General features: G+C 46.8%; 1 protein-coding gene across 1 annotated transcript; it reads left to right on the top strand.

Annotated features, from left to right (window-relative positions):
- The first annotated feature begins 730 nt into the window (after nucleotides 1-730).
- LOC106811214 (microtubule-associated protein futsch-like) lies at nucleotides 731-14,075 on the top strand. Its single transcript, XM_014814770.1, has 6 exons — nucleotides 731-897; nucleotides 4,358-4,456; nucleotides 9,340-9,495; nucleotides 9,743-9,810; nucleotides 10,174-12,335; nucleotides 12,368-14,075. Exons 1-6 carry the CDS (start codon nucleotides 819-821, stop codon nucleotides 12,540-12,542), a joined length of 2,739 nt encoding a protein of 912 aa, XP_014670256.1. The 5' UTR covers nucleotides 731-818; the 3' UTR covers nucleotides 12,543-14,075.
- The last annotated feature ends 694 nt before the right edge of the window (nucleotides 14,076-14,769 follow it).

Below are 14,769 nucleotides of genomic sequence, written 5' to 3'. Positions count from 1 at the left end.
AGATTCCTTTGGGGAAAAAATGTTGTTGCAGCGTTGTAATGACGAGAGAGGGAGCAGATCCAAGTCAACGTTCATAGTGTGGCAGATATGAGTCCGATACGAGCGTTTCACGGATAACGATGCCGTATTATGATTTATGTATTGTTTTCCCAGGAAATATAGGCGGAATTGCACCCCAGAACCTTATTATCGTCCTGGTTGACCACACAATAATTGATCTTTGGCGCATCTTTGTGCTTCACGCTCATTATGAGCTATATACAGACAATGTCAGTGGGGAGGGGGGACTCTGTGAAAGCGCATGTTTGTGGTGTAATTAGGGTTAAATCGATCTTTTATTTTGACGTTGTCCTGTAAAACGAAGACACCGATGACACTGATCTGGCGCCGTACGTACCTCCTCATTGACTGCTTCTGAGTTTCCTCCCACATGAAAATGCAAGAATGTAGTTAAAGACATATGCAAATGAATAAAAAACATCTCATATAAATACTGTGGCTCGCAGTACACATTGAAAATGTCGACATGCGGACTATATATATTGTCTATTTGAGAATAAACAAATAGTAGTGGTTTTTTATGAGATAAATAATAAACTATATTGCCGCTAGATGGCACTACCTGCGCCCGTCCTAGACTGGTACCCGGTTCCACTTTTCGGCTTTTTACTCCACCCATCGAGTAATCGAGGTGGGAGCAAGTACCAGTCTACGCCCGTCCGTGCTGGATTGTTAGGCGTGATTCAGTAAAACTGCTGCGTAACATCTTAAAATAGTCGGTTATCGCTAAGTATACATTCATAATCATATAAGAAGCAATGGCTTCTCTTCTGGTGATCGTTGGAGAACCATTTGATGAAGAAAATAAAAGTCTTATCGTTCAACAGATTGTAAAAGGTGAGTACCCGGCAAACCCATGGCGTATATAATCGATAAATTTTCAACCTGCTGTTGTGACTCACTCCGGCACTGTCGCAGCAGTCACTTGGACGCTGTAACTTGTATCGTAAACTTAGATATGCGTGCTTTATGTTTACAATAAAAATATGCATATTATGTCAACACTCACATGAATAAACTCCCCATGAACCCATATACTTGCATATTTTGTTAGTGTAGTTATTTTAGTACTAGTAGTAGTACTAGTACTAGTAGGTTGATGATGGTTGGTCTGGCATCTGTCTATGAATATGATCTGTGGACCCCAATCTGTCGTTGTTGTTGACTGTTGTTGTTGTTGTTGTTTTTGCTGTTGAATGTTGTTGTCATTCCTTTCACTGAAGATAACTAGCGATTTTAACCACTATGTGTGTGTGTGTGCGTGCGTGCGTGCGTGCGTGCGTGCGTGCGTGCATTTGTGTGTCTTTGAAACACATCTGTGATGTTTTTAACATGTTATTGTTAGATTTTAAAACCGATGTTGTTTCATCAATACGAGAAGCGTTCCTGCAACCAAAGTTAATAAGATTTTTTAGGCAGACTTACCTATTTGAAAGTGTTAAGGCAAAAAATAATATTTTCGGCTAAAATAGAGTCGCTTATAGTTATATATAGCTCCAAGAAACGACATTGCTAGGGTTAGAATACGTAGGTATATTGACGTTAGTCACACAGCCTGGTTGGGTTAATAGTTATATAGTCTAACATACATGGGGTTTAGGTTGTACTAAGTAGGTAGGAAGCCTATATTATAATATAATTATTAATAAGGATATTGAAGATAAAAACATGCATGCCTGCATTTATTTATTCATGTAGGCCCTACTATATTTCTCAAATTGTTTACAGAGAGCATATTAAACTATGATTTTAATCAACAGAGTGGCTATATGCCCGGCAGCCGGCATATATCTGACGGCTGCTGGGCACGGTTTTCGATTTCCAAAATGCCCGGCAGTTTTTAATTTTCAGCGTTATCTCAAGTAAACGAGGGTTAGGGTTAGGAACTGCCGGGCATTTAGGAAATTGAAGACCGTGCCCGGCTGCCGGGCATATAGCCACAGCGTTTAATCAATGATCATAAATGAATATAAATGCAAACTATTTTTACACCCGTCAACATTATACGGGCATACATGTAATTGGTCTCTTGGTGCATTTCGATCTATGGGAGATAATCATTTTACTGCCCTCAGGGCTGTATATAGGCCAAGTGCACACATGTACAATTACTTTTAATTTTGCAAGCAGACAGTAAGCCAATTACATAGAGCACATGTGGGTCATTATGTTGTACAGATGTTGGTGCAGCTTATGATATTACCTGATATTATCCCTAGAGTACTGTTTAAATATTGGCATAGTGTTAGCCATGCAGTGATGTGTGCAGTCAGTTTTGTGATTTGGTTCTACATGTCATAGCACATCTTCATAAAATATTTGTACCTAATCACGAGATTGCATCAGTTGCGATTCGGTTGATAATCCCGAACAATTCATCACCTTCAGCGTAATTTCTAATAAGTGTTAATGGATTTTAATTGTATTCTTGCATGAATATCCTGGTGTGAGTGTGATTAATTGCTAGCTTGGTTAATTGAGATGCAGCTCAGCTGCTGGAATAATGGTGCAATTGCGATTGACTATGATTGGGAAAACCAGACATCTGGTATCACTGGTAATGCACTTGAGGAAATTGGTGTACTATCCATTGTTGTTTAATTTAATAAACTAAGTACTAATTTATATGAACATAAATTTTTTATTTAACATGTAAAAATACATTTCTTCGTCAAGGTACGTGATGGAATTATTATGCTTTCCTTCCATTCTCACACGAATGCAGTTTGCAAGCAGTTGCGCAATGATAATACTTATCACTCATTAGGGACTGTGTAACCAATTAACTGATGAATGGCCTCATAGATGTTGCTGTTAGAGCTAGCAAAGTGGTTGAGAGAGAAATGCTCAGCCTCAGTACCAATGCCACTGCATGCAATTTTGTCAAACATCACATATGAGTCACCATGCAGTCTAGGGCGTGGATGTACAGTAAAAGGCAGTGCTCATGCTGTGCTTGGAGGCAGCTCGAACTGTTACAACCAGTAGGATCAATACGAAAGTGAATTCTGTTTTATTAGCTGAAAACAACTTGCAGAGACTGGTCTATGGCACTAGTGTGTTTTTCTTTCTATACGCCTCGTGTAAGGCTAAAGTTCTGCAGCCTGGTTGATCTGAATTTTACCAGTGGTTATTTGGTACATGCATAAGCTTCTTATGCTTCAGTAGAACTGATTTTGACAGACTTTACCTAAATATTAACATGGGCGGGGAAACATATATACATGTAGTACTTCCAACTGCATAAATTTGCATGCAGGCTGTTCACTGCAATTAATATTAATTAAAATTACAAACAGTTATTTTAGCTCGCTGTCATTTGCATTACCCAAGAGCATATTGAACTTTATACACTAATAGATTTGGTCACATGTAGATAAATGTGCAACAACTGCATATTTCTTTTATCAATGTGTGCGCACACGTAAGCACACTGACACGTGGATGCTTATATTTTCTGGTAATATCTTAAAACTCTTCAGTCCTCTTTTTTATAGTTATGGACAAGTGTACATTTTCCCTAGGCCAGGAATAAGGAAGACGGAGTTTAGTTTAGGTGGTGTTGGATTCATGAAAAGGGAACAATACAAAGTAGTATGACTGTATGATAAACAGTACAGAAAGCGTGCATTTCGTGGCCTTTAATGTATGTCTGGTTTGACGTGCCTTCAAAGTTGAAGCTATTTTGCCACATCCAATAAATCTTTCGACATATCTTAATTGTCAAGTCGACATGCCATTTAAAATGTCCTGCTGTGTTTTGATAATCCCAACATAACCATGGTGTGTTTTTACAGCTCAATGTTTAAAATTCTCCGAACTGATCAAGGTGACTTGTGTATTGGGGCTGCTTATGACAGGCGTAATTGACTCCAGGGTGCGAAATTAGTCTGCAGTCCGGAGTCAAATACTCCCTGATTTACTGTCGGACTCCCTGATTTGACATATGCAGGAGTCCGTGTGACACCCTGAAAATTCTGCTATACTAACTAGTTCGTTCCAGAGTACGGCCTCGCGGAATTACCGTATTTTTTCAGCAAATCTTTAATTTTGAACTTCAGACTACGGACTCCCTCATTTTGCTGCGGACTCCCTTTTTTTGAGAGCAGGGAGTCCGTTGGACTCCCTTGTTCAAAAGTTAATTTCTACCGCTGTGACTCCAATTGGTACAACCCCATCCTAGATTCTTCCCTAGATCTATTTATAAATGGCGTGCATTTTGAAATTCTTGGTGAGAACCCTGCCTTTGTTATTCCTATATATTCATATTACTATCCATGCCTTTTGTTTCTTGCAGGGTTTCAATGTTGGGATGCAGAGACGGCCGGCTGCGATGTTAACGAGGAACTTCAGGTGTTTGCGTTGAAGGACATTGCAGGTGAAAAGTCAGACTCAGGTAAACACATGCTGACTGGCCTTATCTGTATTACTCACAACTTTCAGCAGAAGGCTCCACGTATGTGACTCCTTATTTGCATTTACAGTTGTAGCAAATACCAGAGCACACTGGCCGTTGCTACGATAGGCAAGGGGCTCGGAACCACTAACTTTTTTTTTTCAGTTTGGGCCCCGATCGGGCCACCAAAAATCAATAGATTTTCAAATTTTTCGGTTGGCCCGCGAAAATGAAAATCTCTTGGTGGCCGAAAAAAAAAACCAATAGAAAAAACATAAACTTTTTATTTCAATCTCGCCCCCACGCCTAGCACCGCGGGGCGGGCGCGCGCGGGGGGGCGGACCCGCCAGGCTTGCGATAATTGTCATCTGATTATTTTGAAGAATTTGCGCCGTTCTGACGCACTTGCACAAGTCTTTAAAGAACAAACCTCACACCCCAATTTGCGCCGGCCACACACTGACATTGATGCATTGCAGGCATATCATTTGAATTTTATCCACGGGCATCAAAATTTTTCCACCAAGGAATCCTTGCATACACTTTTCTACTTTTCAACCCTCAGGTATTTATCTAAACACCGCGCGTTGGGCACATTGCCTATCGCATCAGTTTCAGGACGTTCAAGAAGATCAAACAGTCCACAGAGGCATTTGCAAAAAATTATTTAAAAAACAAAGCAACTGTAATAAACAACAACACGATTTGGGCTTTTCATTGTTAAAAAATAAAACATTATACATTTAATCTCGATGAATAGTTAAAATGTCTTGCGCAGGCTTTGAAACTGTAAAAAAATAAAAATATTTGCAGATTTCTAATAAGATAAAGTTAGAACCTTAATTATATCCAACAAAGTAGCCCTGGGTACGCATGTGCATTATAAAAAGACAAAACAGCAGCCAATTGGTCTAAGTTCAAATTATTTCGTTGCGTAAAGGAGACAGAGGGAATGCCATAAGATAAACTTAACAAAGAAGCACTAATATTACACTTTCCGGATATAAAAATACTGCATTCATTCTTCATGGAATTAGTTCAGTTATTCTACCGGCGAACTGTTCGGAACGCATGCAGTTTCGCTTCGCGCATCGAAACAGTGTGAGGCACCAGTGCCAGCTTGCTAGCAATCAGGGTGACCAGGACGTCCCTAGTATTCTTGGCCCCATGTGTCCGCCGTCCGGTTACGACCCTTCCCTCGGCACGGCATGTGGTGGTCCCGTAGTTTTTAACATTTTGAACCAAACTTACATCAAAAAAGGAAAGGAAATTTCCATTCATTTTTTTTTATTATGACCAACTTTGTTTGGCCTTCGAAACTCTCAATCGCTCGGTTCATTTTACACACCGCGCCTCCCATCCAGTACACTGCAGAACAGGCGTTATTGTCTTAGACGCATTATCTGGTTCGCTTGATACAATGTAATCACATGTATGCTGACACTTGCAAAAAATAATGCCTATTGGCCTGCGCGCCGGGCTCAGATTTTGACCTACTGGCTAGGACTGGTTCGCGGACCGAAACTGGTTCGTCGCAGCAGCGTTTGAGGGCCGGATTACCAGTTCTAATACAAATAACGTGCGTTGTTGCAAGCCGCAGTGAGACGGCATAAACGGTGCGCACGTGTATTGCCCGCGGTAGTATGCCTGCACGCTGCGTACGTGTGCCCTCGCTCCGCAAACCTTGCTCGCTGCTCTCTTTGAATGACGGATTAGCACGCTAAGAAAAAATTATTTTTATTCAACATAAGACACGTTTCTGAAATTTTTAGTGGGCCCGCATCGGCGCACCAAATTTTAACTTTTGAAAATTATTGGTGGCCCGACATCAATGTTTTTGCGTGCGCCCCCGCGCGCCACCAGGCCACGCTGAGTGTCGAGCCTTGCGGTATAGGGCTATAATCCTTTTCGGCTTTTGCCTTTTGTGTTGGGCATTCCAGAACGTACATGGATTATTTTCTTGATTGATGCATATATACTATATAGTAGGGCTGTAACGATCCACCGAAATCGAATCGGATCGCGATCCCCCTTCCTCGATATTTTTCCCCGTATTTTCGGTTCCACTTCGATACAATTTTTTCCTCCCAATAGATGGCGCGCACTATCGCAATATTATACTGTGGAGTGTACTTACTCACAATGTTACCAGCGGCCTGTGCAGTGTCATATGTAGCTCCTCTAGAGTCCTAGTCTAATTCACCATTAGTAGGATGATGTCACGATCATTCATTATGACTTGTCAATCGTTGAACAGTGCCGAAACCAACGCCTTGCCGTATTCAAAAAACTCCATAATCGATTTCATCGGAAAAAAAAATCGAAATAAATGTAAAACTTGGTAAAAGTGATGAGAATCAGAGATATCATCGCTACTATACAAGTTATCCTTTATTAACATACAATGTATTATACACACAGTAAGTAAACACGTGCAAAACAAACAGTAAACAGGGCTAAACACAGCACATACATGCACACACGTACATGCACACACATAGCAGTGCATTCAACACCCCTGAGTAACCGATTGTAACCGATCATCGGTTACTTGGGTCCAACATGATCGATTACGAGAATCTACAACCAGCATTGAACAACCACTACCATTTAGTATTCATTTGGGAATCTTCTAATAATTTATTATTGCAAAATAAGTGCGAAAATATAAAAAATAAGCGAATAACATTTCAAATTATTGCCGGAATTCGAATCTGAGAGGCTCAATATTCGAGACGGGGGATCGAATCGACCAAGGCTAGATCTGCAGAACGCCTGAGATGATCGAGAGGCTAATATCGAGGGAAGTGGATCGAATCGAGAGGCTTGTGTATTGTTACAGCCGTGAGCCCTAATATATAGTGGTTGATTAAAGGTGTTTGCTTGTGCCTACTCATCTCAGTGCATAATCTAACTAAAACACTACTCTCTTTGCATATTCATATTCATGCATATATAAACAAGTCTTCGCAGAAGGGTTTCAAAGTTAAGAGCAGTAGCTCTAGCGATTTTACTGCATACAACTGTACTTACTGTATAACAAATCGTCTATACCACACACGTTCATTCTGTTACCAGATCCTAATTTAATTGTCTAAATTAATCACCATCACGCTAACGAAATTTTGAACGGCAGCGCTCATGACATCACGCAACCAGTGCTGCCACCCGAAAGAAGTTTGCGTATTTGCACAAATTTATTGTTGCACGTTACAGACCGAGGCGCTAATCCAAAAGTTGGCAAATTATATTTATACCCTAAATGTTATTACACGCGAACGATATTCAATTTTAGCGGCGAAATTTATGTCCATAATTATAACTTGAAACCTATATGATCGTTTATAAGATATTACAATCCTTTTTGCTTTTAAATGTAATAAATAAGAAACCACCCCTCGCGTCTGTATGCCCTTGGCTGGAAAGTGCCGTTTTGCGCCAACTTCTCAGATCTGTCGCCTTGACTGGCGCGCCCACCCGTCCGTTGTAATCACACTGTACGTCGTTCAGTTTTAAAACTTTTTTAAAATATTCTCTAATGGTTGATGAACCATGACTTATTCTTATTGCGTAGCGTAATTACTAACCTCCAAATAGCTGCAAAATAACCGCTAGAACCATAAGAGTAAACTCTCCCTTTAAATTTTGGTCCATAGATGCGTGCGTGCGTTCATGCATGTCCATGACAAACAACATATGTAGCAGGTCCCTGAAGTCAATCGATGTCAGTAAATTAGCAATGTAGATGCCTAGATGGTTACATATAACTATAAGCGCAGGGACCTTTTCCTCCCCCTCAGCCCCTCTCCCTCCAGGTATGAAATTGAAAAACAGGGCGGTAGGCGGATGGGGGGAGGGGCAACGGGAAATAGGGGGGTCCAGGGCGGCCTGGTCGAATTCACTCGCCCAGCAAGAACAAGTCCCGCGCACCTGCAGCTACAACACACCGCATTCTACTTGCACTATAATATAACAAACATCTATATATAGTCTATATATAACTACTATAAAAACTATAGCCTACTATAACAACTATAAACTACTATAACAACTATATATAACGTTGTTATATATTTAATAGTCAATAGATGCGGTGTGTTGCTGTAGCTGCAGGTTTGCGGACTTGTTCTTGCTTTGCCATGTCCGAATGGGAATTCTTGCCGCAGGTCGGCCCCTCAATTCGCAGTAGCCAGCCAGCGGCGCGCCCTCCAAAGCCTGACTCAACTCAGCCCTGTTTTCGTGGCCCGAACGATTGAACACGGCGGGCGCGGGCAGTTTTCCCAAACGGGGCGGGGCCGCGCCGCGGTTTTGCTGCAACGTATGGGCAGATAGCCTGAAGCATCATAATTATTTCCTGAATATGACATACCATGAAAACGATCTAAATAGTTTCATTAAATATTTATAATTACACACAAGTGTAATTAATTGCTAATTACACTAATTTACTATGGTCTAGTCATCTCAAAAATAATATAACCAACATATCAGGGTTCTGCCCACGGTGGGCGGCGGTGGTCGGGTGTGCCCGGCACTCGCGGTTGCCGCCCGGCACTATATATCTCCGCCCGGCACTAATTTTTAATATTTAAAAAAAAGAAGAAAAAAAAAGGTGATATATGGGCGTTTTATTGCTCAGAATGCAGGAAATTGAGTTTCAGACTCCAAAATCAAAAATGTTCCGTGGGGCATGCCCCGGACCCCACTAGATTGGCTACGGCGCTTGCATCGTCGCAACTGGATGGGCCCGGCACTAAAAAATCCTGGGCAGAACCCTGACATATATATTACGTACATATTTTTTTGAAATTGACACGTAGGTCACTAAAACCTACTATCATCTATAGCAATGATACATGTGATTTCTTACTTCATTTCTGCAGGTGAATTGGTGCTTTCGCACAAGAGCGATCACCTGACAGTGGAGGTTATACTGCAGGCAGGGATGAAGGCCGCAAAGCAGGGCATCAAGGACTTGCTGATGGCTGCCAGCCATTATAAGTACATTGTCTTCTCAGGATTTGTGTTCCAGGGCTCAGGTGAATTACATTCATGTGTAGAGTGTATATATAGTGTACCTGTCAATTAGAAATAGATGTCTATCATAACAATTAAAAATTGAAACTGAGTGAAAAAATCATTTTATGTAGCATACCTAGGTTGATCTTTTATTTGAATTGCTAAACGGTACTAGAATCTTTGATCATATCTAAAGGCTTTGATTGAAAACACATAACACTACGTTTTTACTGTGTTGGCCAACTCTGCTATTTCACAATCTTGCAGGGGCGTGGATTTTGTCGGACGGAGCATTCGCCATCGATGACTTTGCCGGTGTAATAGCTGATGCCGAGGTATGTCAGCGATTGATATTAACATACATGTAAACACATAGATTGTATGTGTAGAGTGTATTCGCATTACGTAAACACTACATAGGTTTATGCATTGCAAGAATAACGAGTGTGCTATTCGAATGACACATTTGCAAATGAATTGCATTAAAGGTGAATCAGAAGGAGTTTTGTGTACATTTTTAATGGAAAATGATGTGACAATTGCCTCCTAAATTTATGATAACGTTGGGGGCAAATCGGGTAGAACACGGCCACAGCCACCTGCCCATCATCGCCACAGCGACCATGGAGGGCAACCGCGGCAACACCTGCCGCCTGCGAGATTCCGAGCATCCTGACGCTTTGTGTTTTCCCCTGCAGGTGGCGAAGGCGCTGCAGCAGCAGCAGGACGCCGTCGTCAGCGTAAACAGTGTGAGGGAGGGCGACTGGAGCAACGCGGGCGCGGCGCGCAATGGCCTCACGAAGAAACTCAACCTCTCCGTGAACAGCGACGCCGCCTCGCTCCCAGCCGCATCCCCCGGCGTCGCAGCCGCCGCCGCGACCGCCGGCGACCGCCTCCAGGTAGCGCCGCTCGTCGAGCTGCTGGCGGCGTCGAGCGTCGTCGGCAGCGTGCGCTTCAGCCGGCCGTGCGTCTACGTGTTCCCGGGCGGCGACGGCGACGCCGCGCTGTTCGGCGTTGCAGGGTTCACGATGCTCGTCGACGGCGGGTTCTCGCGCGACGCCTGCTTCTGGAACTTTGCGCGCCACCTCGATCGCGTCGACGCCGTCCTCGCGACGCGCGCCGCCCCTGACAACGTCTTCGGGCTGCGCGCGGCGTTCCGACGCAAGGCGGAGGCGGCGGAAGGAGGGGAGGGCATCTACCCACACGTCGGATGCCTCTTCGCGAACGCGCCGGAGAAACGAGCCGTTCCGGAACCGCGGGGGGACCTCATTGTGAGCGTCGCAGCGGAGGTCGCACGCACGCTGGAGTTTGCGCGCCGCGCCGGCGTGCTGCGTCCGATGCCCACCGCGCGCGCCGCCGCCACCGCGGAACCGACGCGGCTCTACCACAAGGTCGGGCACGGAACCCTCCACATGTACGTGCTCAACCCCGTTCGCGACAGCCGGGAGCTGCGGGACTACCTCGCGCATTGGGGAAGCGAGAAGAAAGGCCGGGCGGCGACGGCAGACGCGGCGTCCATCGCCGCACTCCTCGTATGGCTTCCCGCTTCGCCCGACGACAGCATCACACGCATCCTCTTTCCCGGAGTGTGCCCCCAGGAGAAGCTCTTCGACGGGCTCGACCGCCTCAAGGGCCTCGACTTCCTCCAGCACGCAGAGTGCACGGAGAACTCGCTGCGGGCGGCCGGGAGGGGGAAGGGCGGCGCGGCGGCGGGGGTGAAGGGAGGAGTAGCGGGGAGGGCCCCGCCCGCTCGCCCGTCGTCGTCCGCTAGCGGCAGGTCTGCGAGGTCGTCCGGGGTCGCGAATGGAGCCGCCTCCGCCACCGCCGCCGCGGGCAAGCGCACACCGCCGTCCCCGAAGAAGAAACCCCTTTCCTCCTCCTTCACGGCGGCGACAGCTTCCCCGAAGCGGTCGACGCCGACTACGCCGACTACGCCGAAGGGAGGTGCAAGGGCGGGTAGGACGGAGGTGGGGAGTCCCGGGAAGAAGGCGGGAGGAGGGGGAGGGGCGCGGTCCGGGGAGGTTTCCCCGAGGAAGGCGAAGAAGACTTCTCCGGTCGAGGAGCGTGCCGGGAAGCCCTCGCCGATAAAGGAAGCCGGGAAAACCACCCCGATAGAGGGAGCTGGAAAGACAACCCCAGTTGAGGATGACATCGGGAAAACAACCCCAGACGAAGATCACATCGGGAAACCATCCCCAGTCGAGGATAACATCGGGAAAACCAGTCCAGTTGATGATGAGATCATGAAAACAACCCCGGTTGAGGATAACATCGAGGATGAAATCGGAAAAACCATCCCAGTCGAGGGAACCGGGATGACCACCCCGGTCGAAAACGACGTGATGAAAACCGTCGCCGTCGCCGTGGAGCCGGCTGCAGCGCGGGCGGGCGGGGGAGACGCCGTGCTCTCTCCCGACCAGGCCAACTACGACGCGATGGAAGCAGCGATCCTCGGCTCCGACGAGCCGATGGGGGTCCCCGCGCCCGGCCCTGCCGCTCGCACCTCCGCCGCCAGGAAGGACGCGGAGCGTTCCCCGGCGAAAGCCGCAGCGCGATCCGGCGCCGCCACATCGTCGACGAAATCTTCCTCCGTCAAGTCCGACTCGAGTCTCCGGCGGCAGGCGTCGCCGCCGAAGCGTCCGACGTCGCTCCACAAGGCGGCGGCGCCACCGCCGGCGTCGTCGCGGCGCGCGGCGCCGTCGAAGCCGGTGGTGCCGGTCTACGTCGACCTCGCGTACGTTCCAGCGCGCGGCGGCGGCGACGTCGACTTCTTCCGGCGCGTTCGCGCGCGATACTACGTGCTGAGCTGCCGCAGCCCGTCGATGGAGATGCTCGGCCGCCTCCTGGAGGGGAAGGCGACGTGGGGGGAGGCGGGGGCGGGGGGGAGACGCTGCCGGCGACGGTGGTGCCGACCTACGACGACGTGGAGGCGCTCGGCTACTGGCTCGCGCTGCGTGCGGACGAGATGTCGCGGCTGAGCGTCGAGCTGGCCCCTGCCGCCGCGCGATGCACCGTCAACCTGCAGGACCACGAGACCTCCTGCCGCGCATTCAGGCTCGAGTTCTAATTTCTGAGTGGGAGCGGGCGTTAAGGCTCGAGTTCTAAGTCATGCCGCGCGTTCAGGCTCCAGTTCTAATTTCTGAGCGCGAGCGGGCGTTCAGTCTCCAGTTCTAATTTCTGAGCGCGAGCGGGCGTTCAGTCTCCAGTTCTAATTTCTGAGCGCGAGCGGGCGTTCAGTCTCCAGTTCTAATTTCTGAGCGCGAGCGGGCGTTCAGGCTCGAGTTCTAAGTTCTGAGCGGGCGTTCAGGCTCGAGTTCTAAGTTCTGAGCGGGCGTTCAGGATCGAGTTCCAAGTTCTGAGCGGGAGATCAGGCTCGAGTTCTAAGTTCTGAGCGGGCGTTCAGGTTCGAGTTCTAAGTTCTGAGCGGGCGTTCAGGATCGAGTTCCAAGTTCTGAGCGGGCGTTCAGGATCGAGTTCCAAGTTCTGAGCGGGCGTTCAGGATCGAGTTCCAAGTTCTGAGCAGGCGTTCAGGATCGAGTTCTAAGTTCTGAGCGGGCGTTCAGGATCGAGTTCCAAGTTCTGAGCGGGAGATCAGGCTCGAGTTCTGAGCACGAGCGGGTGGTGGCGGCGCGTCGGGCCGACGGGCAGTGGCGGCTGTGGTTTGAGTCGTGAGTGCGCACGCGGCGGGCGTGGCACACGGCGGGCCAACAGGCAGCCGCGCCGCCGATTTGCTTCCAAGTCTTTTTTTAATTAACGAGACCGCTCGACGTGATTGGCCGGCGGCTCTAGCCAATCGGCTTCGCGATCGGAGCGTGCTAAGCGACGACACGTAAACGATGCTTCGCTTTCGAGTCTCTCATTCGTCGTTGCGCGCTCGGCTTTAGCTCGTTATTGTCGCGCGAGCGCACGCATTGCCCGCATAACCGCGTCCACTAGGTGTCGTCTCCGCTGCGCCGCGATGTTAACCTGATCGTCGAGTTATCTCGAGTGTCGTCGCTCTTATTATATGGGTCAGTGTTTGTCAGTGCACAGTGAGAGTGATTGACAGCGATGCTAGCTAGCTTCGTCGTGTGTGGGCACTTGCCTGTAAAAGAGGATCACTCACCGATTACTGTATACGCGATATTTTTCGCGTACAGATATTTTCGCGAATTCAGACTTGCCTGACAATTTCGCGGTCGGTGATTTATGAATTGTTCGGTATTATTCGGTATGAATTATTCGCGTGTTGCCATTTTCGCGGTCGTGGACGCGTGCCCGAAATTCGCTAAGATTAAAATTCCCCGCGAAATATATAGCGTATACAGAAGTGTGTGTGGCACGTGCTTCGTTCCAATAAACCGCGTGTAGAACCGACAACCACGTCAATCTTTATTGCTGACTTATTTAGCGAAGGCATCTAGAAATGGACAGATAAGTAATGGTGAGACAACGCATAACAGCTGTAAGTAGTGGTCAGACAACGTAGTGGGATTACGCTCTTGTTTGACTGGGTATCGAAATCGGAATCATGTCAGAGGCTTCTGTTAATTTGATCGCGTGGCGCCATCTGCTGGGATGCCAACCACTACGATTTATCCGTATTTTATACGAATTTCTATTCCTTTTGCACCACTACGACCAGTTTGTATCAAACTACGAATTTCACTGTGATCGAAATTTTGTTGTTGTCAATTATTGTCATTTTTTGTCAATTTGTTGTCATTTTTGACCCTCAGAATGCAGGAAATTGCATCTCAGAATCAAAGATTTTTCCGGGGGGCATGCCGGACCCTTAGTAGACCCTCGATCTACTAATTTCATGGCCAGAAACTACAACAGATTGCTTCAAATATGTGTTGGCATCTCTGCATCTGTGATGAACGTCTTTGTAAAGATGAATGCCTACCTTCGGTTTTTTTTAAAATTTGATTCAAATTGTAATTCTTCAGTGGTACTAAATTTGCGCTATAGGTCTGTGTGATATGCCCACTTGGTATGGAATTGGGGGGGGGGGGTCGCTGCGTTTCCATGTGGTGTATGTATATATGTAAGGTGCTACTGTTATACCTGTGCCTGAATTTGATTGCGTCTTTTTTTACCATACTAGTGATAATTTTTCCATCGTATGCATTCGTGTGACGACGGAGAATCGGAATATTTGTTGAAGCAGTTGTATTATAATTTTGCAGACAGTGTGAAGAGGATGGAACGCAGTGCAGTGTGTTACGATGCCGCTGGAATGGTTCATAATGCCAGCTTTTGTCGTTTATATATTGCCGCTATATAATGTACGTGTCAATATGATACTGAAA

The sequence above is a fragment of the Priapulus caudatus genome, unplaced genomic scaffold (genome assembly GCF_000485595.1).
Source record: "Priapulus caudatus unplaced genomic scaffold, Priapulus_caudatus-5.0.1 Scaffold516, whole genome shotgun sequence".
Taxonomy (NCBI): Eukaryota; Metazoa; Priapulida; class Priapulimorpha; order Priapulimorphida; family Priapulidae; genus Priapulus; species Priapulus caudatus.
Note: the sequence above shows the minus strand (reverse complement) of the source record. Positions and strands in the feature narration are given on the sequence as shown.

Excerpts from the sequence above, each read along its gene's own strand:
- LOC106811214 (XM_014814770.1), top strand. The coding sequence starts at position 819 with ATGGCTTCTCTTCTGGTGATCGTTGGAGAACCATTTGATGAAGAAAAT. Across the intron at positions 9,811-10,173 it reads GTGTAATAGCTGATGCCGAG|GTGGCGAAGGCGCTGCAGCA; the intron begins GTATGTCAGCGA and ends TTTCCCCTGCAG. Across the intron at positions 12,336-12,367 it reads CTCCTGGAGGGGAAGGCGAC|GCCGGCGACGGTGGTGCCGA; the intron begins GTGGGGGGAGGC and ends GGGGGAGACGCT.